General features: G+C 45.1%; 2 protein-coding genes and 1 pseudogene across 5 annotated transcripts in view; 2 read left to right on the top strand and 1 right to left on the bottom strand.

Moving 5' to 3' along the window:
• Nucleotides 1–3,970, bottom strand: part of PUM3 (pumilio RNA binding family member 3) — a 39,406-nt gene extending 35,436 nt beyond the window's left edge. Inside the window, exon 1 of one of the 3 annotated variants that reach the window (XM_081065261.1) lies at nt 3,908–3,970. The gene's annotated coding sequence lies outside the window, so the exon portion shown is untranslated. Of the gene's footprint in view, nt 1–2,593; nt 2,820–3,907 lie in introns of those variants that run through there. The other 2 variants (XM_081065262.1, XM_081065263.1) reach the window with 2 other exon arrangements.
• A 243-nt stretch (nt 3,971–4,213) lies between these two features.
• Nucleotides 4,214–8,567, top strand: LOC308504935 (small ribosomal subunit protein uS12-like). The gene has a single exon (XM_081066466.1). It carries the CDS (start codon nt 8,056–8,058, stop codon nt 8,554–8,556), a length of 501 nt encoding a protein of 166 aa, XP_080922592.1. The 5' UTR covers nt 4,214–8,055; the 3' UTR covers nt 8,557–8,567.
• Nucleotides 8,568–23,755: 15,188 nt separating this feature from the next.
• On the top strand, nt 23,756–24,308 carry LOC308504837 (peptidyl-prolyl cis-trans isomerase A-like; annotated as a pseudogene). The gene has a single exon. The product of its transcript is annotated as a peptidyl-prolyl cis-trans isomerase A-like (transcript).
• Nucleotides 24,309–24,532: the final 224 nt, after the last annotated feature.

Below are 24,532 nucleotides of genomic sequence, written 5' to 3'. Positions count from 1 at the left end.
TGGCTCAGGCGGTTAGAGCTCCATGCTCCTAACTCCGAAGGCTGCCAGTTCGCCGCAAGGGATGGTGGGCTGCGCCCCCTGCAACTAAGATTGAACACAGCACCTTGAGCTGAGCTGCCTCCCAGATGGCTCAGTTGGTTGGGGCGCGTCCTCTCAACCACAAGGTTGCCAGTTCGACTCCTGCAAGGGATGGTGGGCTGCGCCCCCTGCAACTAAGATTGAACACAGCACCTTGAGCTGAGCTGCCTCCCAGATGGCTCAGTTGGTTGGGGCGCGTCCTCTCAACCACAAGGTTGCCAGTTCGACTCCTGCAAGGGATGGTGGGCTGCGCCCCCTGCAACTAGCAACGGCAACTGGACCTGGAGCTGAGCTGTGCCCTCCACAACTAAGACTGAAAGGACAACTTCACTTGGAAAAAAGACCTGGAAGTACACACTGTTCCCCAATAAAGTCCTGATCCCCTTCCCCAATAAGAATCTTAAAAAAAAAAAAAAATCAAGAAATTAAAAAATAGATAAGGATTTAAAATCAGCATGATGATTAATACTTTGGGTGATATATTTTGAGATTATGCAACATTGTATCTCTCCCACTGATTTTTATCATTCTCCAGTGAATCTTGCCTGCAACAGTTACTGTGGTGCTTTAATGGTGATTTTCTATTTCCCTCATTACTTCTTTTATTATTTTGGATTCTTCTGTAGGGAAAATTTGCTTCTTCCTCATGTATGTATTTAATCACTTATTTACATCAGTAGGATCTCACAGGTATGTTACTACTGAGGTTATAACTGAATACTGTCATTATTTTGTTGCTCAAATTGTTCTCACTTTGGCCAGTGGGAAATTTTTCGTTCCTGTGTCCTTTTGATAAGCCCCATCTTTTTTTTTTTTTTTTTAGCATGTCCTTACTTCCTGGTACTTGTTCAAGTTAATCTTCTATTTTACCTACAGTAGCCTTGAAATCAGCAATTTATCCCAGGAACCATGGTTCCTTTTACTGAGAATGGTACTAAAAAAACCAGGATCTGAGAGCAAGGTATGCTTGCTGTCACTGCTTCTAGGCCTTTTCAGGGCTAATATATGTGTGTATACTAACCTATGTGTGTACACAAACCTGCATTTCTCTACCTATTACCTAAGTTCATACTAATGTCTCCAATTCTAATCATTCAACACGGTTCACGCTCATTTTCCTCTCTTGCTTATGTGTAAGTTCTTTCTCTGACAGTGCGACACCTGCCTCCGAGGAGCTACAACCTGTGTATTGTTCAATCCTAGCACACGTGTACTTTCAGAATTGCTAACCTGCACCTCCGTGAGATACCAATTTACCAACTACAGTACAGTGTGTATTAACAGTTTTGTTTGTTCCCCCTCACATAATCCATTCAACAGTTTTCCAGTTACTTAGGTTACGTAACTCTTTTCCCACCACCTTTTCAGTGAGGTTATTTTATGTTTGTACCAGTTAGGTTCATTTTGTCACAGTCTGTGTTCCAGTCCCAGATATGTGGGTTGACTTATTTTTTCATCTGCACAGTCAAGGTCACTGTGTTTGGTGTACAGGGCTGACGTGACACACATAGAGCCATTTATCCTCCACTACAGCACCTTACTGCTGCATAACCCAAAAAGTCCCCCGTGGAGCCCCTTTCTAATTATCCTCTCCTGGCTACCCCGGCAAGCCCTGATCCCCTGTCTAGTTCTGTGCCTTTTTAAAATGTCATATAAATAGAATCAGACAATATATATAGCCTTTTGGGTCTTGCTTCTTTCACTTAACAAAATGCATTTGCTTGGGAACCCTATACCTTCATATCCAAACATCACTTTTGTGTCTCTCAGATTTGTCTCCTCTTTTCCCCTTTCCTCCATTATCTCATTCAGGCTCTTTATCTCTTGCTCAGATTGTTTTTTTGCTGTTAGATCCAATTTCCTGTGTTCCACTCTGCTGCTGCTTGATTAAATCGTCTATTAACACATCTATTTCATGTCATTTAACTGCTTAAAATCTTCAAAAGTTTGCCATGGCCTACAGGGAAAAATTTCAAACTCAGATTAGCATTTACAGCCATTCAAAATTTGGTCCTAACTTACCCTCAACCCATATACCACACTGGAGACAAACTTACTTCCTCACTATTCTTTTTTAGGATCCAAACTTTAAAGCGATTCTATCAATATAAATCCTACCCATCCTTCAAATCCAGCTTTGATGACAATTTCTTATAATTTCTTCTCCATACACCTCTCCTCTTTCCCAAACGACGCTCCCTCTTATTCCTATGGCACTTTTTGATGGGCTTCTTATAATTTAACACCTTGGACTTGAAATGCATCGACTGCCTACACACTATGTACTACAAAGCTATTGGGTTGGAAAAAAAAAAAGAAAAAGTGTGGTATGCTAGCGGAGACAAGCAGTACACTAAAACACAACGCATTTAAGCATTATAACCGAGTATATATAAAGTGTCCGGGGGGGCCACAGAGATGAGAGCTCAACTGTGCCTTGTGAAGGGACACAGCAGAGATTTCCTAGAGACAGAGGGACGTGGGACTGATCTTTAACTCCTCTCAGCAGACTTACCACTGCGCGTTGAAAGTAGCAGACGTTGAATACCTGACCCGTACATGCCGGCATGCCTCGCCTTCCTCCCTCTCTCCACTTCTCTCTAGGTGACCTCATCCAATCCAATGGCTTTCTACGCTTTCCCTCTTAGGATCTTCTCCTTGGGCTCCAGACCTGTGTCTAACGGCCCACCTGCCACCTCTGGTTACGCGTCTCACAGGCACCACAGGCTCAGCAAGTCCACGACATTCTTCTTTACTTCCACTCCAAACCACGCCCCAACAGCCTCATCTTTTCCCCACCCCCTCCTTCCGCATCTCGGCCACCGGTACATCAGGCGTCTCAGTGCTCAAGGAAGAAACCTAGGATTTACCTACGACGTTTTCTTCTCTCATGGGCTACATGCAGTCCTTCAGTAATTCTTCAATCCCCTTTAAAAAAACACCTCTAACCTTCCAATTTTGATCTCCACTCCCACCACTGGAATCCAAACCATCAGTATCGTTTCCAACCACATCATCAACACTAACCCACATTATACAGTTTCTAAAGGCAACCAGGACCGACCTACCACGTTTCCCTCTTGCTTGTGGAAGCCCTTCACGGTTTTCTAAACACGGGAACAGAAATGGGAATGTTTTCCCATTGCAGAGAAAAATCTAAACTTGCCTTACCAGGGCCTTCAAAACCCTCAAGAACCTCGCACCACCTCACCCCTAACTTTATTTTCCACCTTTACTTTGTACCTAGTTCACTCCAACGGTCCCCTTTGCACAGCTGCCACCTGAGGAACTTAACCCAAGTTCCTCCTTCCGCGCAGTTTCCCCGGGGCTTCCAGATTTCAGGGGAGCCTCTCGTCAGGCTGTGGGTCTCCGCTTAAAAGGCACAGCTTCAGAGCCCCCTGCCCTCTCTCTCCGGACCCAGTTCGTTTCCATCCCGGGGCTCAGAACGTGCAACCGCACCAGGACCTTCAGGTTGTAACCCGGGCACCTGGCGCGGACGAGGCGTACGGCGGTGCTCTGCCAAACGTACAACCGAAAGGCGGAACGCAACCAGCACGGGCCCGGAGTTTGGAGTGTGAAGGTAACTCAGGCGAACCCAGCGCTCCCAGAGCAACGCGGCAGGGAGGTGTCGCAAACGCGCCCCCATCGCCAGGTTCCCGTCAATCGCCAGACTCCCACAATAGAAAAGGCCACAGTACGTTGCCCAGCGAGTGACAGGGGCGAACACCTTCTCCACCCTCTCCGGCCGCCCTGAGAGAAGTCTCCCCCTCCAGCGATCCGCCTGGGGCGAACCTCTCCGAGGAGCGGAGCCCAGGCCCGCCGCACTCACCGCGCACGTGTGGCCCAGGCAGGCGCAGGACCGGCTCCGGCCGCCGCTTCCGCTTCCTCCCCTAGCCCCGCCCCTAGGCCCTCGTTTCTTTCTTCTTCCGCAGCGGAGCTGGGGTTAAGGGGTGGGGATTAGCGAATTCGGCCTTTCGATTGGTCCGCTTCTATTCGTTTTCATAGAGAGGCAAGAAGCGTGAGCCACACGCGGGTTTTGGCCCTTGAGAGCATCCGTCGGGCGAGGAAGCGTTCGCGGCTCCGGAAAGTGACGTAATTAACCCTGTCGTTTCCGCGCCGGGAAAGAGAGGCGGCTTCTCGCGAGGGCTAATCGTTGAAGCCGAGACTTGGTTGGCGCGGTCAATCCTGGAGCCTGAACTACTGCTAACGTAGTTGAAGTTTTTTTGAGGGAGTGCGTTGATTTCCATCCTCTCTGGCAGCCTAGCGCGGAGGAAACAAGGGATATCTCGGGAGTTGGTTTCCATTGTACTCTCCGTTTTCTCCCCTTGCCAGCTGTATGGCTTTAGGCAAAGGACTCAGTTTCTCTGAGCCTTGGGTACCTGATGGATAAAATGGAGATAGCTCAGTCATGCACGGAAGGCGCTTAATTCAGTGAACGGGCACGATGGGCGCTCAATAAACCTTTGCCAGTTGTGACCTCGGCCCCGTCCTCTAGACGGCGTTCATTCCATTTTCCTCTTCAGAGAAGGAGACTGCAGTTAGGCCACCCTACGATGAAGCTGACGCCACACGTGTGGGCGCGCCAAACAAGAGGATTTATTCTTTGACAAACCGAGGGCTAGACGTCAGCACTGAAGCTGGGGTCCAGGTGGGGCGCCTCCCGGAGGTTCCGGGGAGAGGCCTGTGCCCCTTCCGGTTCCCGCTGGGCTCCAGTCCCGGCCGCTGTCTCCAAGGGGACTTTCTTCTGTGTCTTCTTAGAGGGCCATTTGTCATCGAATGGGGGGCCCGCTGGCATAATCCAGGCTGACCTCCTCTAGAGGTCCTCGATTATCTCTGCCAAGATCCTTTGCCCAAGTGAGGTCACTGCCCAGGTTGTGGGGGTTGGGACGCTGACGTGTTTGGGAGGGCCACCGGGAACGTGGGGGAATTGGGGCTTGGCCACAGGTGTGTCGAGCATCGGATTTTTACTGTGTGCCCCGTCTCATACTATTTCTGGCCTGAAACCGGTTATTCACCGAACTTGCGGGCAGGGCCATGTTTGTTTTCCAGGCACCCATCCCACTGCTCAGCACACAGTATTATGTTTGCATTTCATCTCATTTAAGTCTCATGAGACTTCGGTACGCCTTTTACCCTCATTTGATGCAGCTTTGATCCAGTGAGCCTGACTCCAAACAACATGGCTGCCTCCGGACTGGCTTCTCTAACCCATTAATTCCCCAGTGAATGCGCGAGAGGAGAGAAGAGGAACGAGAATTACTAGAAGCACATCAGCAGTGCCTGTCAGTCAAATGGTATGGTACATGCGAGTCAAACAAAAACCTGCAGAGAAACACCGCACCACACGGAACCTGGACGGACATATTAGTATTTTCCAGGTGGCAGATCGGAGCGTCCCGTACCCTCTCCGACAACCACAGAGCCGTCGTGAACGTATACGTCAAAACCCTACTTACTCATTTGCCTTTTCAGCCAGGAGAAAAAAGTGATCACGTATCCAAGTCCTAGATTATTATTAATAATGTGATGTATCAAGTCTTTTGTGCTGAAAAAGGGGACTCACTTGAGTGCTTTATTGGTTTGGAGTGAGTTGAAAGTATCATGGTTTTTTGTAGAATAGCAACAAAGTTGCTATCCTGTAATTTGGCAGTTAACCAAATTAAACCCAGCAATTCTTCCAATATCTAATAATCTAAATGTTGAGCATTATGTATATTCCTAGAAGCAGGAAATGTTCTTCCTGAATGATACAACGTACAATGTAATCAGAGCAACTAGACTTGTACACATCCAAGAGGTTTATAACAATGTAATTAAGAAGACTGGCCTTGGAATCACATGAATCTGCCTTAGAATCCCAGGTCTGTGTGACCATGGACAAGACAGTTGATTTGTATGGGCCTCAGTTTCTGCACATGTAAAATGAGTATAACAGCACTTACCTTTTGGGAGCTACTCCGACTCAAAAATGATAACTGTAAAGTTATTCACCAATAGTAAATGTTGAGTAATTTATAGCTAGAGAGAGAGAGAACCAAGTTGAATCCATTAGAGATGCTTTTGGCTGAAAGGAATGGGACAGTTCAGCTAACAGTGGCTTTAGCAATCATTTGCTTCACACAAAAATCTGAAGGTAGTTGGTTGCTCTAGTTCAGTGACTCAACAATATCATCAAAGACTCATTCTTTCAGTCGCTGTGCTCCACCATGCTCGGTGTGTTGACTTCATTCTCCCACTTGTTGCTTTCAGTTTTTTCCTCTTTGTACCTTTTGACCACCTTCACCCACCCTCCAACCCCCCCCCCACCCCACCCGCACCTCTGGAAACCACCAATCTGTTCTCTGTTTCTATTGAGTTCTGGTTTTTCAGATTCCAAATATACTTGAGATCGTACATATGCTATTTGTCTTTGTCTGACTTATTTCACTGTTGCTTTCTGATTGCAAGGTGTACTTCTCAGTTTCAGGAATTATATCAGAGTTCAGGGCTAGGAGAATGGAGAAATGGATGAAACCCAATTTTTTTTTTTTAACCCAATAGGCCACTATTCTATCACAGAAGGAAAAGACGCAGCAAGGTTCCCCTTCTATTTCAATGCCCAGAACTAGATCACATGGCCACCCCAGGACTGAAAGACCATCAGATATAATGTTAACCAGGCATTTGGGTTTCACTCTTTTTTTCAGTACTCTAGTAAAATTAAAGTTCACTTGGCAAATACACTTCCATCCAGCAGTAGAGATTTAATTTGTAATTTAAACTAATCTGGTTTGAAACTTAAAATAATAATAGTATCCATGGTGGTGAATCACCTGGGGAGTTTAAAACACAAAAAGCAAAACCAGTAATTCTGATTTAATTAGTCTGAGTGGGGCCTGGGCAATGAGAATTTGGAAAGTTCCCCAGATCATGCTAACATGCAGCTAAAATTAAGAGCCAATTGTTTAAGGAATGGCGCTCCAATTGTTGATTTGATTAGTTAACTCAGGATTAAACCCTGTAACCTGATCCCTGTTTTGCAGTCACGAGATTTAAAGAATTAAATATATGATACATTTGTTTCTGTAAGTAAAATGTCTTGGACATAACTGTAATTTTTCTTGTTGCTTGAGGTCTCCTGTAGTACTTTAACATCATTAGATACTGGAAATGGTTTAAATCTGAACTATATACTTTCAAATGTATTCTGAAAAATGTTTGCTTTTTCCCAATTCCTCATGATTTTGTGCAATATTTCTCTTTTCCATAAAAATAAAGTGTGTTAGGTATCAGCTCCCACACATCTTCCTTCTCCCAAATCAGTTCTTTGGAGTTCTAATTAATGGATTTTTAACTAATTGCTGTTGTTTCTGTTTCCCAAATGCATGAGCAGGGATAAAGGGCATGTTAATGATATTAAGCCTAAGTGAGATTTTGGCAAAGATTGGGTTTTATTTTCAGAACCTATTAGAATCATAAATCCATGGAAATGGAGCAGTTGCCAACACATTTACCGTTAATAAAAATGAACTGCTTCTCAGTAGGGAGGATTATATTTTTAAATACCATTAATTTGCTAAAAAGTGTACTACACAATATAATCTAAGCATTAACTGCATATTTATAATGTTCTGGTTGCTGTCTAGTAAACACAAAATTGACCCTGTCCTAATTTACTATCTTTGGTGACATGCTTATTAGGGGCAGCAGAAAAGTCGTATGACAAAAATGAAAGTTTATCTGATGGCAGTATAAAGTATTAGCTTTAATGCAAGATTACGTCAGCGTGTGATGGAGAAATAAAAATCAAGATTAGTTAATAGCACTTAGAGCCCATGAATTATCTTGTATACAGAGAGCCCTTAAATTGCACTGTGATTTTGTAAAAACAAAACTCAAGCAATATGTACCAGCTCTGGGTTTTAGCTAGAATGAGAACTAACATGTTTTTGGTTTAAGTTTTTGTTTAAATGTTTTTAGGCTTGATCAGAGGTACGTATGCATTGTTCTATGCCATTTTATATAAGAAATTTGAGCTCTTTTGCTCGGGCCCGTGGTGCCGGCAGGATGGGCACGTGTCGCGGTCTTCGTACTGCCAGGAAGCTCCGAAGTCACCGACGGGATCAGAAGTGGCACGATAAACAGTACAAGAAAGCCCATCTGGGCACAGCCCTGAAGGCCAACCCTTTAGGAGGCGCTTCCCACGCGAAGGGAATCGTACTGGAAAAAGTAGGGGTTGAAGCCAAACAGCCAAATTCTGCCATCAGGAAGTATGTCAGGGTCCAGCTAATCAAGAATGGCAAAAAAATCACAGCCTTTGTACCCAATGATGGTTGTTTGAATTTCATTGAGGAAAATGATGAAGTTCTGGTTGCTGGATTTGGTCGCAAAGGTCATGCTGTTGGTGACATTCCTGGAGTCTGCTTTAAGGTTGTCAAAGTAGCCAGTGTCTCTCTTTTGGCCTTATACAAAGGCAAGAAGGAAAGACCAAGATCATAAATTTCGATGGTAAAAATACAGTAGTAATAAATTTTCATATGCCAAAAAAAAAAAAAGAAATTTGAGCATTCATTGTTTTTTGGTATCCATCGGGGGTCCTGGAACCAATCCCTCTTGGATACTGAGGAGCGACTATAGTTAACTTTTTTGTGGAGTCAAAAGTTATACGCAGATTTCTACTGCACAGGAGTTGGCGCCTCTAACCCATGCATTGTTCAAGGGCCAACTGTATTTCCTTTGGAAAGCAGTGACTGGTTTTGGCTTTTTTGTTCTTGATTTATGAGTAATAGACTTGATAAGTAAGCATATTAATAATTTTTAATTATCCCATTTTATTTTTAAAACTATAGAAAGTTAGTCAGGACTTACAGTGATGTTCCACTTCTACCTACCTACCCAATGTTTTTCCTCCTTTTAAGATGAAGATTAACCAACAAGGCTAAACCCAGGAAGCAGATGCCAGGATAGAATTAGGAAGCTAAGAAATTTCCTGGGGAAAAGCCTGTGAAAGATGAGGAGAGAGGGAATAGGAGTAAGTGGGAAGAGCCTCACGCCATAATACGGCTCTGACACTTGTGAAGGTGGAGACGGGAGGAAGAAGGACATGGTAGAAAGATCTTGAGACTACAGTAGAGCTCTGAGAAAGTCTCGCCTAGGCCAACATAGAGCTCCAGAGCAGAGATTGCCCACGGAAGGAGGCCTCAATAGGATAGGAATGGCCTGGCTCTAGTACCCTTCAGTGCTCAGTCACTGGCTGGGAGCAACCCCGGGAGAGCATGACCTCAGCATAAGTGCTGAGGGGGACACAGAGCTGTGGCCATGGGAGGCTGTCAGCAGCTAACTACGTGTCTTGCAACAGGTTCTCTCCTGAATGGAGATCAGGGCAGTTCACTCTGATGGCCACCAGAGCACCCCTTGCACAGCACAGGTCTACTTTCCTATCCACGGTAGGAGAGTAGCTATTCCATCGCTCCTGGGGCTCTCTTCTAAGGAAGCGGGAGATCAGTGAGATGAACTATAATCTCCTTAGAGCTGCAGCAGATACTCATCATCTCCTTCCCACACTATGCATTCCATTTTCACCTCACACTCAGCTATGAACTTGGCAGCTTTCGGTGGCTCACCCTTAGCTTGGTGACTTACACCTTCACTTGTGAGGGTTCCGAGACCCTGGTATCATACCCGTCTAAGGCAAGGGTTACTACTCAGGTCCACTGACAGTTCCAGTGAGAGCTAAGGAGTACTGAGAGGCACCTAGGTGGATCACCTGGGCTCTACCCTTATCCCTCCAGGGTCGCATCATATAAAAGCAGCCTACTTTCTCCTTGTGATAAGAGTTAATCACCCCTGCCAAGATGGTGACTCCTCTTTTCTGTTGGTCCTGGACATGATGAGTCCAAAATGTCTAGGTCGCATCCATGGTTCAATGGAACTCTTGTTTAGCCCCTGGCAAGAGTGTGTCCCCTTTGGCACAAGGACCTCTAACCTTGTAGAACCCAGGGCTGAGGGGTTATAAGAGGGTCATTGAGAATGACAGTAACTGGAGCCATTCCTGCTTCTGCCCCTTGGTTCCCAGACCTATTCTTACAGCCTCATATAGAGATCTCTGATTTTGACTTATTTATTTTGCAGGTTATAGCCTCCACGCTGGTGCTCCAGCAGGCCAATGCGATGCTCTATGAGGCTGGCTGCCTCTGGATGGCGCAGGCTGTGATATGACTTATAGGTCCTATGACTGTGCTGTGAAGTGTGTCCCCTGTTCAGATGCTATGTTACGTAGGAGTCATGCCTGCGCATCAGGCATTTCATTAGCTTCTGGGTAGTGGTGCTGGCTGAGGCTCTACGCAGGAAAGGCGAACATACACTTGGAGTGGGACTCTATCCCTACAAGGAGAAACTGCTGGCCCTTCCAGAATGGAAGGAGCCTGATGGCATCAGCTTACCAGTAGCTGGCCTGTTGGTCTCTTTGGGAAATACGCAGTGCTATGTCAGGGGCTCAGCAACCTCAGCAATGGTTTCTGTTGCTGGCACGTTCTACTTCAGAGGAAGCAGTAGTTAGACTGGCCTTGGTAAGTGGAAGTTTATGCCATTGGGCCCAGGTGTAGCTTCCATCTCTGGCATTGTGGCAACTCATTCACGTATCCATCATGCCAGTTTCAGAGTGCCCAGTGCTGAAAGCTGACTAATGCCAACTGGTTGAGCCATTTTGCCTATTTGGTTGTTCAGTGGTGGTTGTTCACGGTGAATGTCTTTTGATGGGTATTAACATGTGAACATGTTCCTATTTTGTTTCTACTCCCATATGTCCACCCACACGCCTTTACCCTGGACCTCCTCATCGCCCATTGTCCTTTTCCTTCCAGGCCCCTGACCGGCTGTTTGGGCCGTTGGCCAATGATTCGGAATCTCTCTATGTTCTCACCGTGGGCCACTTCTCCTTCCACATAAAGTGGATGACCATGCGCACTGCCTGCCTGTCAGGGAGATTCCTCCCCTCGGTTGTCTTTCAGCATGAATGAAGCTGCAATGCTGCTGTTTAGGTTCAGCTTACAACCACATACTGAGCCACCTCATCTGTAAACTCTGCTTGGGCTTTGCTTCCTCCTTCCGCTGCCTATGGCACGCTGCTGTACGGCCTAAGTGAGAGCTGAGGAAGGGGGGCTGGTGCTATCATGTGGGCGATATGGAAATCTGGGCTCCCTTTGCAGGCAGCTAATTCATGCCCCCCCATCCTCCTTGGCTCAATCCCTGATGCACCATTTCCATCTTACAGTGGATTGTTGTTGGGTCCATCTGGCTTTATGAATTGACAGGCAAGACATACCTCAGCTCATAATGGATAGTCCCAGATGGGTGGTCCTCGGTGCTCTCTAGTCAAGCATTGTGGGTCAGGGCTCAGTGACAGGCCAGGAGCTGTTTTCTGAGATGTGTGTCACTCTTCATTACAAATGACGCCATGACCTGGCTCCAGCACCTCAAAGCCCTGTGTTGTGATCCTTCTACTTGGGCTTTCCTGCGTCTTTCCCCACCTCTGACACCTCCCACCCCCCGGGTCTGCCAGGCTGCTTTCACTAGAGCCTGGACCTGCTGCACAGCTCCTTCCGGACCCAGGCCCCACTCAGAGCTGGCAGCCTTCCATGTCCTTTGGAGTATGGACCAGAGCAGGATTCCTAGAAGTGGACTATGTGGCCTCCAGAACCCAGGGGCCCACCAGGCATGGCACTTCTTTCTTTGTATGAGGGAATGCAAGAGGTGGCAATGTGCCTTCACTTTGGAGTGGACGTCCTAACGTGCCCCGACCCTAAAAATGTGCACTTCCTTTTTCTTAGTCCTAGCTTTTAGGTTTCCTGAAAGGCTTATGGAAGTGGTCTCTCCCTGAATCTCTGGGGGGTTTGTCTTCTACCTTCTGGAACACATCTCTTACCCAGGTCGCTAGCATGCTAGCCGTGTCTTTATGCTACGGATGTAGTGGATCAGTGTGCTGCCCAGATGGCCCCGATCTCGTCGGACTATATTGAGACAGAAGGCAGGCGAGCTAACAGCCCTGGTAAAAAACTGTAAATGAATATTGTTGTTCATTCCAAGGAAGATCCTATTTCCCACCTTTTTTTTCCATCCTACGGTATTTAACCATCTGCTATGACAACTTAGGCATTTAACCTTGGCTCTCCAGGCTATGGAACGAAGCCGGTGTGTTTGCCCCATCTGCCGGGGTTCACACCACGGTGTTAAACACCATGTTCCAAGAAAGTGGCCCCAAGTCAGTATTTTTCTGCTCCTTCACTTTTACCTTCCAGCCTGCTGGTCAAGCCCCTGGGTACGCCTCTGCTCTTGATGGTATTTGCTGGCCAATTCTTGCAGGTCATTTGGGGTATAATCTCTTTCCTCACTCAGCAGGCCCAGCGTGTCCTTAGCTGGGTTATGCTGGATTTCACCCTAGTTATTGGCCTGGTCACCAGGAGAGGCACTGGGGGCAGGGGTTTGGGGGAGCAGGTGTCATCTTGCACACACAGGTCTCTGCAGTGTCTTCCTGCACAAGGTAAGTCTAGCTCTCAATAAGGAGGTGCGGGCCACCTCTGCAAGCTCTGCGTGTGCAGGACAGTTAGTGGAGCCCAGATCTCATATTTCAGGGTCTCAGGTTCGCCCAATCAGGTCACTGCCTTCAGTGTAGCAGACCACCTCTCCTGAGCATGTAAACGATTCAGGAGATTCAATGCTTCTGAAATCTTGTGCTTGCTTATCATACTGTCCTCTTTGTAAGCTTCCAAAGACACCGCTGCTTCTCCCGCTAGCCTTTAACTGACTGCTTCCAGTTCTCATTATCACTCTGCAAGCAATCCTCCCACTCCACCATCCTTATATAGAGCGTACCACCCCACCCCCCGCCATAACTTCCAAATGCCGGAACCATTGCACTGGCAAGGACATTTCTCTCCATCAGATGCCCCCTGGTCATGAGTGGTGACTTTTTTTTTAGTAGTTGAGCAACAATCTGGTGCCAAGGACTAGCTGTGCCCTACATACCTTTGGATGGTGATCACCCTTGCCAGCCATGGTGAGTGATCCAGTCTCTCAAAATCCCACCTTATTAACAGCTTTCTGGAACCACTCCTGGTACCTACTGTGTTGTTTCAAGTTTTCTGGGAAGCAAAAGCAAAGATAGAGTTAGAAATATAAGAGATGTATGCAGGGAATAGCCTGTGAAAGATCAAGGAAAGAGGGAATGGAGTAAATGGGAGACCCTCGGCCTTTGATGTGGGAAAGAAGAAATTTGTAGGAAGAGACTTAGAGAAAGGTTCTGAGAAAGTTTTGGGCAGGCTAGTGTGGAGTGTCAAAGCAAAGATGGACATTAGAAGAGTCCTGAGTTGGGCAGGAAAGTTGGGCTGGAAAGTCCTAGATTTTATACCTCAGCCATATTGTGTTGTTGGCTTGGAAAAGTCCTGGGAGACTGTGACCTTGGTTTGAATAATGCAGTAGGTCATGAAGGTGTGAGAGCTGGAGGCTTTGAGCTAACCACACCTCTCATGTTTCCAGTAGGTTCTATCTTGAAGGGAGACCTGAGGGGTACACCCTCTACCTGCCACAGTCATACTAGTTTAGTGGCAAGACCAGGACAAAAAAACCATAACCATCCTCAGGGTTTTTGAAGCCAAATTCCCTGTGCTTTTAATATTTTGGGGGACAAGAAAAATTTCTGCCATGTATTCATTGATGTATTATCTAGTATTTAGCAACTCAAAGCAATAGAGCCCCCCAAAATCACCTTGGACAATACATTATATAAACTCTTGAGTCAAAATATGACAGCATTGAAAGTAGAAGTTTGGTTTGAGGGAGCTACACATATCCAGTGTTCGTTTTAATACACTTTAGTACTGAGATTTAGTATGTGCGATTCAGGGCACTCTGGGTGTCTGTCCAAGAGACAGGGATACTAAAATGACAATCTAGAATTTTAATATCATTATTATATCATTTAATAAGAATGAGCTGTATTAGAACAGGAAAACTGCCTTTTGTTTGCTGTAATATCTCCAGGGCCTGAGCAGATTGCCTGGCACATACTTAGTTGTCAATACACTTGTTAAGTGAGTGTCATCACTAGCCTGTAATTCCACAAGTGTAGGAAGTACAGCATTGTATTCACTAGGATACAGTACGAACTTAAGTCAAATTCAGCAACTGTATTTATTCATCGACTACCCTGTCCCAGGTACTGTTCTAGGTACTTGGGATATATTAGTCAACAAAAGTAAGACTCTACCATTAAACGGCAAATAGTAACAAACAACAAGTGCATTGCAGGATGTGTCAGAAGTACTACAGTTAAAAAGAAAAAGACAAAAAGAAAAGCCGGGTAAAGAGAGAGCCAGGTTGGGTGGACAGGATACAAAATTAAATAGGGTGGTCTGAGTGGGTCTCATTGAGGAGAGATTTGAGGAAAGACCTGGGCAATTTGGAAGTTTGCTAAACATATTTGGGAGCGAAGCCTTTAGAGCAGAGGACTCGAAGCAGAAGTAATCAGTCTACATGACTAGTGTCTGAGAAAAGGGAGGAGAGCAGTGTGGTTGGAGTCCACTACGGAAGAATAACAGGAAACGAGGTCAGAAGGAGGGTGGGAGCGGTTGGCAGACAGTGAAGGGAGTTTTTAGGCCATTTTAAGTACTTTGGACTTGACTTTGAGTGAAAAGAGGAGACATCTCAGCATTTTGAGCAGGGGAGAAAAATGACGACTTACATGAGAACAATAAGCTTTTGTAGGATTAATGAATACGTGCAGTAGGTATGATCATGCTATTCTATTGCCCAGGGATTGGTTCTATAAAAGTCACTGTAATGATACATGCATTTTTGTCGGTTTTTCCTGATATTCACATCCTTTATCCCCAGGGAGCAGCTAGTCTTATGTAACTTCATCATTCCCATTTTCAGCAGCAGGACGGAATATTTGCCAACCAACTAATCCTGACTAATTTTTGTATGGCATTTGATAAATTTTAGAGCATCTCTCATATTTAGTATGCCAATTACTACCACAACTCTGTATAGTATTATTATATCACAAATACATCACAAATAAAGAAACAAGCTCGGAGTGATGGTACATATATTATGCATGATCACTGGAAGTTGCCAGTGATTTTTGAGCGGAAGTGGTGATGTTTGCAAAGTTTGGGTTTTTTTTTTTAAATCTTTTTGAAATTAATAAGGTACAATATAACAAGACTGTGCCTAAGTGGTTTTGTGGGGGTAAACATGAGAGGCAGTGTCCTACAGTGAGCTCCTCCAGAAGTCAACCCTAGAACAGATTCAAGCGAAAATAACTGATTTTGGGGGGTTATGCCAGGAAATTACCAGTATGGGACTGGGGGAGAGAGACAGGGAACAGAAGGCAGCCAACAAAGGGTTCATTGTCAAGCTATTTACCATTGTGGGTAACTGGGGATTAATCCTGTTGGGGAACTCAGAGAGCCAGTATGGAACATACACCTCAGAGATAGTCCATCCAAGAGGTAGGAGCTAGGGTGTTTATACATGACGCCCACCAGTCGTGAGTTGAGGGCTGCTCCTGAGGGCAGGGTTGTGGTTTCCCAGAACTTCCAACCTATCACGTGTGCAACAAGAAGGCATTTGGTGGCATCAAAGAAGCTCTTAGACAAAAGTGCATCTGCTGGGGGCGGGGAGCGGCAGCCGTTGGCCCAGTGGGTTAGAGCACGAGCTCTCAGCAAGGCTGCTGCTTCAATTCCCACATGGGATGGTGGGCTGCGTCCCCTGCAACTGAAGATTGAAAATGGCGACTGGACTTGGAGCTGAGCTGCGCCCTCCACAACTAGATTGAAGGACAACGACTTGGAGCTGATAGGCCCTGGAGAAACACAGTGTCCCCCAATATTCCCCAATAAAATTTCAAAAAAAGAAGATGCATCTGCTGGTAAGGGGGACCAGACATGTGCAATGAAGAAGTAAGGGTGGGGGATACGGACGGCCTACTAGAAGGACTGCTAGAGCTAGGAGTTAACTGGATTATTTCAGTCCCCTAAACAGGGAGTCACGTGGGTCCAGACCAATGTGCTGACAACAGGGAGTGAAAGAAGGAACACAATTTAAGAGTTTTACATAGGAATAATTGCAAGCATTGCCTTATAAGGCAACAAGTGACTGGCCATTGAATGACTTTGGAGTTAACCTCAATAAAAAGTTGGCCTGGACCCACATACATTCTTTTTAATACATTAGGGAAAATAAGTATTCATAAGACTAATCTTTTAAAACACCTACACCTGTAAATTAGGAAAGGACTTGTGGAAAGGTGCGATAAAGCTTATAAATACATTTCATGGGAGAATTGTACAACATATATCCAAATTCCAGACTTGCTCATTTTAACCATCCTGTCTTTTTCATGGGAACAAAAGAAAAAAATCATGAAGAAATAATGCAAACCAAGAAACAATACCTAGGAATAACTGAGATAAAAAAATAAGGTAAGTATAACCTAATAGTTTGTTCAAATATTTCACGCAGGAGCTTTTGGGAAAACTCACCAAAGTCTAAAAAAGAATCAGAAAATAGATTCATGGGAAAATAATTCACTGAGGTATTAATTTAGTCTCATTCTCACAGCTGTAACTAAAAGAATGAAAGGTATTTCCCCTTTCCTCACATCACCACAAAAGAAGAATGAGAAGGAGGGGAAATGGCAGGGGGAGGGGGTGGAGGAGGAGGAGAAGAAGGAAAAAAGAAGAAAGCCGAACTCCTGGAAGACTGGAGGTGAAATCTCCAAGGGAGAACATTGCAGGTGTTAAAAGGACAAAATCCGGTGGTGAGGGGCAGGGAGAGGAAGTGGGGTCGGGGAGAAGGGTGGGACTCCTGGAATGTGGGGTAATTTAAGGTGGAGCAGAAGCACCTGCCTTGGAAGGTCATGGGCCTTGGGGAAGGGGCATTGCCTTGGCTCCATAATGAACTAAAGATGAAAGGCCCCCCCACTCCTCAATTTCACGGGCAGCTAAAGTTCTGTAGCACTCTATGATTCATGAGTGAGGGAGGGGCTCCCAGAAACCCAACTGAAAATATTCACTAGCCCTGGTGGGTGGGAGCTTAGTCAAATCAATCTGACTTAAAAAGAAAAAAATGCTGACTCTCGCAGCAAATTCATCCCTGCAGTAGAAGGAATAACAAGATACAACCTTTACTTTTTTGAAATTATGGGCTGGGGAGCCCCATTTTGAGATTCACATGGAGGCAATGAATGCTGTTTGCCAAGTTCATGGTGGGAACTATCCTGGGCACAACTTTCCCCATGCGTGTCTGTCTGCGTCGGCTCCACACGCTGACATTCTTAGTGATATAAAAAGAATGGATTGTTCCACCTCTTCCTCTACATTCACTTCCTTCATCAGAATCTGATATGGGAATAAGACCGGGTACCTATGAGCATGGGGATGGAGATGTTTGAAAGGTATATACTTGAAAGGAATGAGGAAGGTAGGAGAGAGAACAAGCAAAGCCAGGAGAACAAGAAGACAAAGGGAGACAAGGAAGCGGAGGATGAAGATGAGAAGAATGGCAAAGGGAAGTGGAGAAAAAGGTAGAGTAGAAAAGCAGAGGAAAGAGGAAGCTAGAAGAGAGGACTATTGCCCCTGTGATCCTTTTGCCTTAGCAAATAACCATATATGCTGCATTACACAGGGCTCCTCCTTCTGCCAGCGAGAGTCTGGCCCAGAGTGCCCTGGGCCAGTTTCGTCACTTCAACTTTATAGATAGAAGTCAACCAGCCAATTGTCTCCTTGTAATATGTATTTAGTGACATGTACATATTTGAAATAATATATACATTTATAATATTGTTCGTTCTTACTGTCACATTTCACTGAATAAAGTCTTCATATTCACCTCTGATGGAAATATCTCGGTCATCAATACAGGCACCTTGGGAGTCAATACTGTTTTTGGAAGGACTTACAACATTCAAACCTACAACACAGGAATAATGACTGTATTATTTTTCTTTGCCTTTTTTTTTTTTAAATAGAAAACGGATTCTCTCAGGTGTCCTCTAAGCATCCAACGTCTGCATGGACTGAGCTACTTTATGGCTCATCTTCTCCAAGCAATACTTTATTTTTCAACATAGAGTAATTGAGAGAGAGCCCTATAGATGTGCGCGCCTGTAAGGACTGGATTCAAAGCTGATTTGCCTTTATTTTGCTTTGAAGTAAGAGTCAAGCATATATTAATATGAGACAGTTCTTCTAGATGAGAGGATTTTTATGGTGTAAGATGAGGGTTGATCAGTCTTAGCTTCAACTATTTCAGAGATTTCTGAGACCTCTGCTGTCAGGGTAGGCCTGGACAAACTCCAACCAAATCACATACAGAAAACACCTCCCAGGAGATATTTCTGCTTCCTCTACCTTCCAGACTACTCTAGCCAGGTCAACTTCTCCAGGAACTGTGCCCTGAAGGAATGCCATCCTCATCTGTCCATAGCGACGGTTCTCAACGGAGACTATTTTGCTCCACAGGAGTCATTCAGCAATACCTGAGGACATTTTGGGGAGTAAGAAATACTACCCTGTTTCCCCGAAAATAAGACCTAACTGGACAATCAGCTCTAATGCGTCTTTTGGAGCAAAAATTAATAGAAGACCCAGTATTTTTTATATTATGTTATGTTATATTATATTATAATTTATTATATTATATTACCCGGTCTTATAGTAAAATAAGATTGCGTCTTATACTAAGTTTTGCTCCAAAAGACGCATTAGAGCTGATTGCTGGAGTAGGTCTTATTTTCGGAGAAACACGGTAATACTGGGATATTAGGCACTGTTCTCCAGAGAAACATAATCAATAGGATCTGTGTATATACACGGAGACTGAGTTTCAAGAATTGACTCATGTGATTACGGAGGCTGGCAAGTCCAGTATCTGCAGTTCAAGTTGAAAGGCCATCAGGCTGGAAGCGCTGATGTTACAGCTCAGATCAGAAGGCTGTCTGCTAGCAGAATTGCTCCTTGCTTCAGGGAGGTCTTTTGTTCTATGTAGGCTTTCAACTGATTAGATGAGGCCCACCCACATGGTAAGGGGCAAATTGCTCTACTCAAAGTCTACCAATTTAAATGCCACTCTCATCCAAAAAACAACAACAAAAACAAACCCCACAAACAAAACATTACGGAAACATCCAGAATAATGTCTGACAACATAGCTGTGCAGTGTGGCCCAGACAAGTTGACATAAATGAATCATCGTGGGATAGGGAGGGGGCTGTGTGTGTCATTTGTGTGTGTGTGTGTGTGTGTGTGTGTGTGTGTGTCTGGAATTTAATGGATAGTTAGCGATCCTGCTATAGTCCTACAACATACAGGACAGCCTCCATAACAAAGAATTATCCAGCCCCAAAAGTCAATAGTGCTGAAGCTGAGAAACACTTGTCCACAAGCTCCAGTCACACGCTTGGTAATGTGACTATAACATCATTGACTGGAGGTGGTGGGCCTTTTCCAGTTTGTAGGGAGCCACTAGATACATCCGGAAAAAAATTAATTGGTGAAACATCTTAATGAAGATCATTCTTCCTTTCTCTTTGACTTGTTACAGAAGAGACTTATTCTACTGAGACCTACTTATGACAAGTCTGCTGTTTTGGGATTTGTGAACAGATATAAATTTAATTTCTACATGCCACGGCCTCAGTCAGTATTTTAGCTGCAGAAATGTTCTAAGGAAAAGGAAGGAAGGTTCCTGGAAGCTCCTCTGAACTGGGTTAAAACGTGAGCTCAGATGTCGCTGGAATAAAACCAGTATGTGACTGTAACTTTCACTGGGCAATGTAGCCACCTAAGCAGGACAAGCAGAACCGACCATGAGTTTGCTGAGAACGGCAGAACTAATGGCACCATGGCTGCGTTCGTGTGTTCACTCATTCATTCGTTCATTCATTCATTCACTCAACAAATAACTTGTGAAGGGCCTAGAATGTGCTAGGCTCTGTGTGAACAAGGCCGCCTGGTCTCTGTTCTCAAGTTTTGCAGCCCAATGGAGAAGACAGACAATAAACTGCAGTTAGAAATACGTTACTAAGGAGAAGTAGAGGTTGTTATGCCTGGATATACAACCTAACGTCGGGATGACCGCTGCTATATTCTGGTGGGGAAAAGCCCTGGAGTTGGGGCTAGAACTGGATTTGAACCTTAGCTCTTAGACTTCCTGGCTGCCAAGTAAGTCATCCTCTTGGGGCTCCTGTAAAATGGGGACAAAAACACCGGCCACCCCAATTGTCACATGGATGTACCGTGAGAAGTACATTCAGTAACGCGCAGTGCCGTGTCAGTCGTAAAGTCATTAGAATCACCGGGGAGCTTTTTAAAAATACTTATGCTTGAACCTCCAGCTCAAACTAATGTGGTCAGAAGCCCTAAGTGGAGAGGTCTAAGTACTGCTATTTTTCCAAAGCTTTCAAGGAGAAACTAAAGCGCAGCCATCTTACACAAGCATTGTCCACTTGTACACTGTTACTTCGCCCACAGTAACCTTAGTTCTAATTTAGTGATCTTTGTGTCCCAAAGTTGGTTCAGATTTGACATGAAAAGCAGACTTGGGCCACTCTGCTTATCAGGGTGTTGCTTCTAGACTATAAGCAACAGAGTAACCTGCTGTAGCTCAGAAGGTGAGTCATCCAGTTACCTCAGAGGTCAGGAAAGTCTGGGGGTGGGGGGTCGGGTGGGGATAGATCTCACTACAGGCCTTGAAAGAGGGTCCATCCACACGGTGGAGTGTGATCTGATGGCAGGAAATATGAGTCTTTCCTGCAGCTTACAAAATGGGATTTTTCTGCTCTGTGACTGGCACTTTTTCAGACATTAGGGAGACTACAATAAACTGAACAGACAATAATCACTATTTTCATGGAGATCATATTCTAGCAGGATGAAGAAGACAATACAAAATGAATACATGTAATACATATAATGTGCGATGGTTTTCTCCACATGTAATATGGAGAAAACTGGAACAATGACTGGGTATAGGTCTCTGGCTTGTGAAAGAGATGAGAGAATGAGACATGCTGGTACTTGGAGGAACAGTGTGTTAGGCAGAGGAAAGAGTGAGTACAAACGTTCTGAGGCAGAGCCATGCCTGGTTTGTTAGAGGAAGAGCCAAGTGGCTAGGATTGTTGGCGAGGGTGAAGGCAGTAGGAGATGAGGTCAGAGAGTTATCTGTGGGCCGGATTACAAGGCCTTGTAGTATAGCAGTGTGAAGGCTTTTATTTCCACTCTGAGCGAGAAGGATTTTGAGCAGAGGAATAGTATGATTTGACTTGTGTCATTACAGGACCACTCTCTTTGCCGTGTGGAGAATAAACTCGGGGGGACTCGGGTGGAGAAAGGGAGACCAGTTAGAAGGCTGTTGCTATAGTTTGTGAGGGAAGGCCAGCGAGGGAGCCGCAGAAGTCAGGAGGAATGGTCAGGGAGGTGAGAAGAAGTAGCAAAGTCCAGGTGACGAGCCAGTATCACAATTGACGACACAAGGACAAGTGACAAGGGCAAGTTGACCAAAACATGGAAGCAAATCCAGGCTCAGTGTGCCAGAAACCCAGGGAGTCCATTAAAATCAATGCCACCCAAAGCCTCCAGACCGATGGCAATGGACTTTCCCACAGGCTTCCTAGCTCTTCTGTGCACCTTGCACTTGAAATGCTCCAAGCACTATCACAAATGAAAATGCTTTTTTGAGGGAGAGAGACCTTCACCATTATTGAAGCCTCGAAAGAATTGGAATTCAAACACTGCCAATCACTGCCCCTGCTGAACATTTCTACAAAGGAGCCATAAAGTGTGATTCGGCGGAATCCTGCTTGAGTATTATCACGCATTGAACCTGTGACAGGCGGAATTGGCAAGACTGGACACATGGATAGAGGCAGGGTGGAGCTGCACACTGACCATTCGGAACGCTGATGTGCTTTGCTGTGAATGCTCCCAACTGCAAGACAAACAGAAGTGTGCAGCGAAGGAAGAAAGTCTGCCACCAGATGGCACTATTTCCCCTGAAATGTCTGACAGTATCCAAACCTACAGGATGAAATACTCCGCAGGACTCCTAGCCAGCTAGAGGAGAGTCATCATTATTATTAATCTCTCCTAAAGTCGAGGGCCTGGAGCCCCAAATTAAATGTGATCCTGTCTGTTCTTAGGCAATTCTGCAAGCTCCCCTGGCATGGATGACTTGAAGGATTCTGTTCTTTCCAATCAAGCTCTTGGCAGAGTTTAATACCGGAGGTTTTGGCCCCTTTGGTAGTTTGCGGAGGCTTCTGAATTTCTTCTCAGCACCATATTTTTAAATGCATGAAACAGAATGCATAGGATTATAAAGTAAGCCAATTATATTGAAATATAGTGATCAGAATATTTTTAAAATGTGAGCTATAGTAATATATGTGCTTCTTTATTAATGCAATAAATGAAATCCAGGGGCAGGCCTCCTACCCATTGTAATTTTGAAATAGTAATGCGCAAAAATGATACTTCAAGATATATGGTATCTGCAACAACTGTATAGCGATGTAATCATAGTTGACGAAGCTGCTTAATTTTCGTTAGAGGTTAGTGAAAATAAAGATTTGATGCTCTCAATATTTTTTAGATATCCTTCCTGTTCTTCGTCTAGCTCCTCCCCCCTCCCTTTTAACCTTTGCAGTTCATGGACCCTTGAATTCTGCACCAAGACCTCTTGGAGATCGGAAGATGCTAGGTTAATAATCCTTGGTCCAGTGCTTCTTTAATAAGTCTGTCACACATTTTGCCAATCAAAGAAAGCGAAGCCTCATGCAAGCTGGCCAGTCTCATGTTAAAGAAGGAATGAATTCATCACAGAGATCTCACAGTCCCTTTTCCTTCCCAGGCCTCCCTGCTCTCAGCCTACCCCAGCCCACCATTCTTCCTCTCTGAGTCCTCCTTCGTCCTACCCCTGGAGCACTGAGATTTCTTGACCACCTTCTCTCTTCCCGGAGTATATCCTCTCTTCTTTGGCAGCTGCAGCCAAAGCCATTTCCTGGCACCTCTTGGCTCCTCTCCTTCTTTCATCTGAAGTCAGGATTAGTCTCACTCAGTCCTAGAAACACTACTCAGTCATTTGTCCTGTGCTCTTCCTTCTCTTTCTTTTCTCTCCAGAGATAGAGGAGGAAAAGGGCGAATGAAGTAATGGATGGACACTGACAAAGTCCAATGGTTAGAGTCATAGAAAATAGGGCAGCTTTTCAATCTCTACATCATTCAACCTAAAATATCTCCTTCCCTCCTCCCCCATGACACTCTATCCCCCCCCTGCTTTATAGTCTTCATAGTTCTTCCCTTATCTGAAATGATTTGTTTATGTGTTTACTTTATGATTGTCTGTTTCCCAACTAAAATGCAACTATACACGAGGGCAGGATGATTTGTCTCTTTCACTTCAACCTCCCTAGTGCCTGGCATGGGGCTGGGTGTGTAGTAGATGCTCCAGTGATATTTGTTAAAGGAACAAACCAGATTGGGATGCAATGGGAGAGCAAATGGGAATGTCAAACTTTCAGTCTTTTTTAAGCCATGTGTTAGATTGACTCTAGCAGTACAATAACACCATCAGTAATTTCTACAGAGTGATTTCAGTGGAGTGGAATGGTGGTCTGTAGAAAAGGTGACTTCTTCTGCCTTCCAGACGCCGCTGCCCGGACCTGCCCGCGCTCAGCCATGGTCAACCCCACCGTGTTCTTCGACATCGCTGTCGACAGCGAGCCCTTGGGCCGCATCTCCTTTGAGCTGTTTGCAGACAAAGTTCCAAAGACAGCAGAAAACTTTCGTGCCCTGAGCACTGGGGAGAAAGGATTTGGTTATAAAGGTTCCTGCTTTCACAGAATTATTCCAGGCTTTATGTGCCAGGGTGGTGACTTCACAAGCCATAACAGCACAGGTGGCAAGTCCATCTATGGGGAGAAGTTTGATGATGAGAATTTCATTCTGAAGCATACAGGTCCTGGCATCCTGTCCATGGCAAATGCTGGACCCAACACAAATGGTTCCCAGTTTTTCATCTCACTGCCAAGACTGAGTGGTTGGATAGCAAGCATGTGGTCTTTGGCAAGGTGAAAGATGGCATGAAGATTGTGGAAGCCATGGAGCGCTTTGGGTCCAGGAATGGCAAGACGAGCAAGAAGATCACCATTGCTGACTGTGGACAACTATGATGAATTTGACTGGTTTTCCCTTAACCAGACCATTCCTTCTATAGTTAGGAGAGCACCCCTGCCCCATCTGCTCGGAACACCCCATAATCTTTGTGCTCTCGCTGCAGTTCGTGGGTTTCGTATTTTCCTTGCCCACTCCAAGTCTAGCTGGGTTGCAGAGTTAAGTTTATGATTATGAAATAAAAGCTAAACAACAACAACAACAAAAAGAAAAAGAAAAAGAAAAGAAAAGGTGACTTCTTCAGA

Source organism: Rhinolophus hipposideros (genome assembly GCF_964194185.1).
Source record: "Rhinolophus hipposideros genome assembly, chromosome: 11".
Classification (NCBI taxonomy): Eukaryota; Metazoa; Chordata; class Mammalia; order Chiroptera; family Rhinolophidae; genus Rhinolophus; species Rhinolophus hipposideros.
Note: the sequence above shows the minus strand (reverse complement) of the source record. Positions and strands in the feature narration are given on the sequence as shown.

Bases quoted from the DNA above. Each gene is read 5' to 3' on its own strand.
- LOC308504935 (XM_081066466.1), top strand. From the start codon at position 8,056: ATGCATTGTTCTATGCCATTTTATATAAGAAATTTGAGCTCTTTTGCT.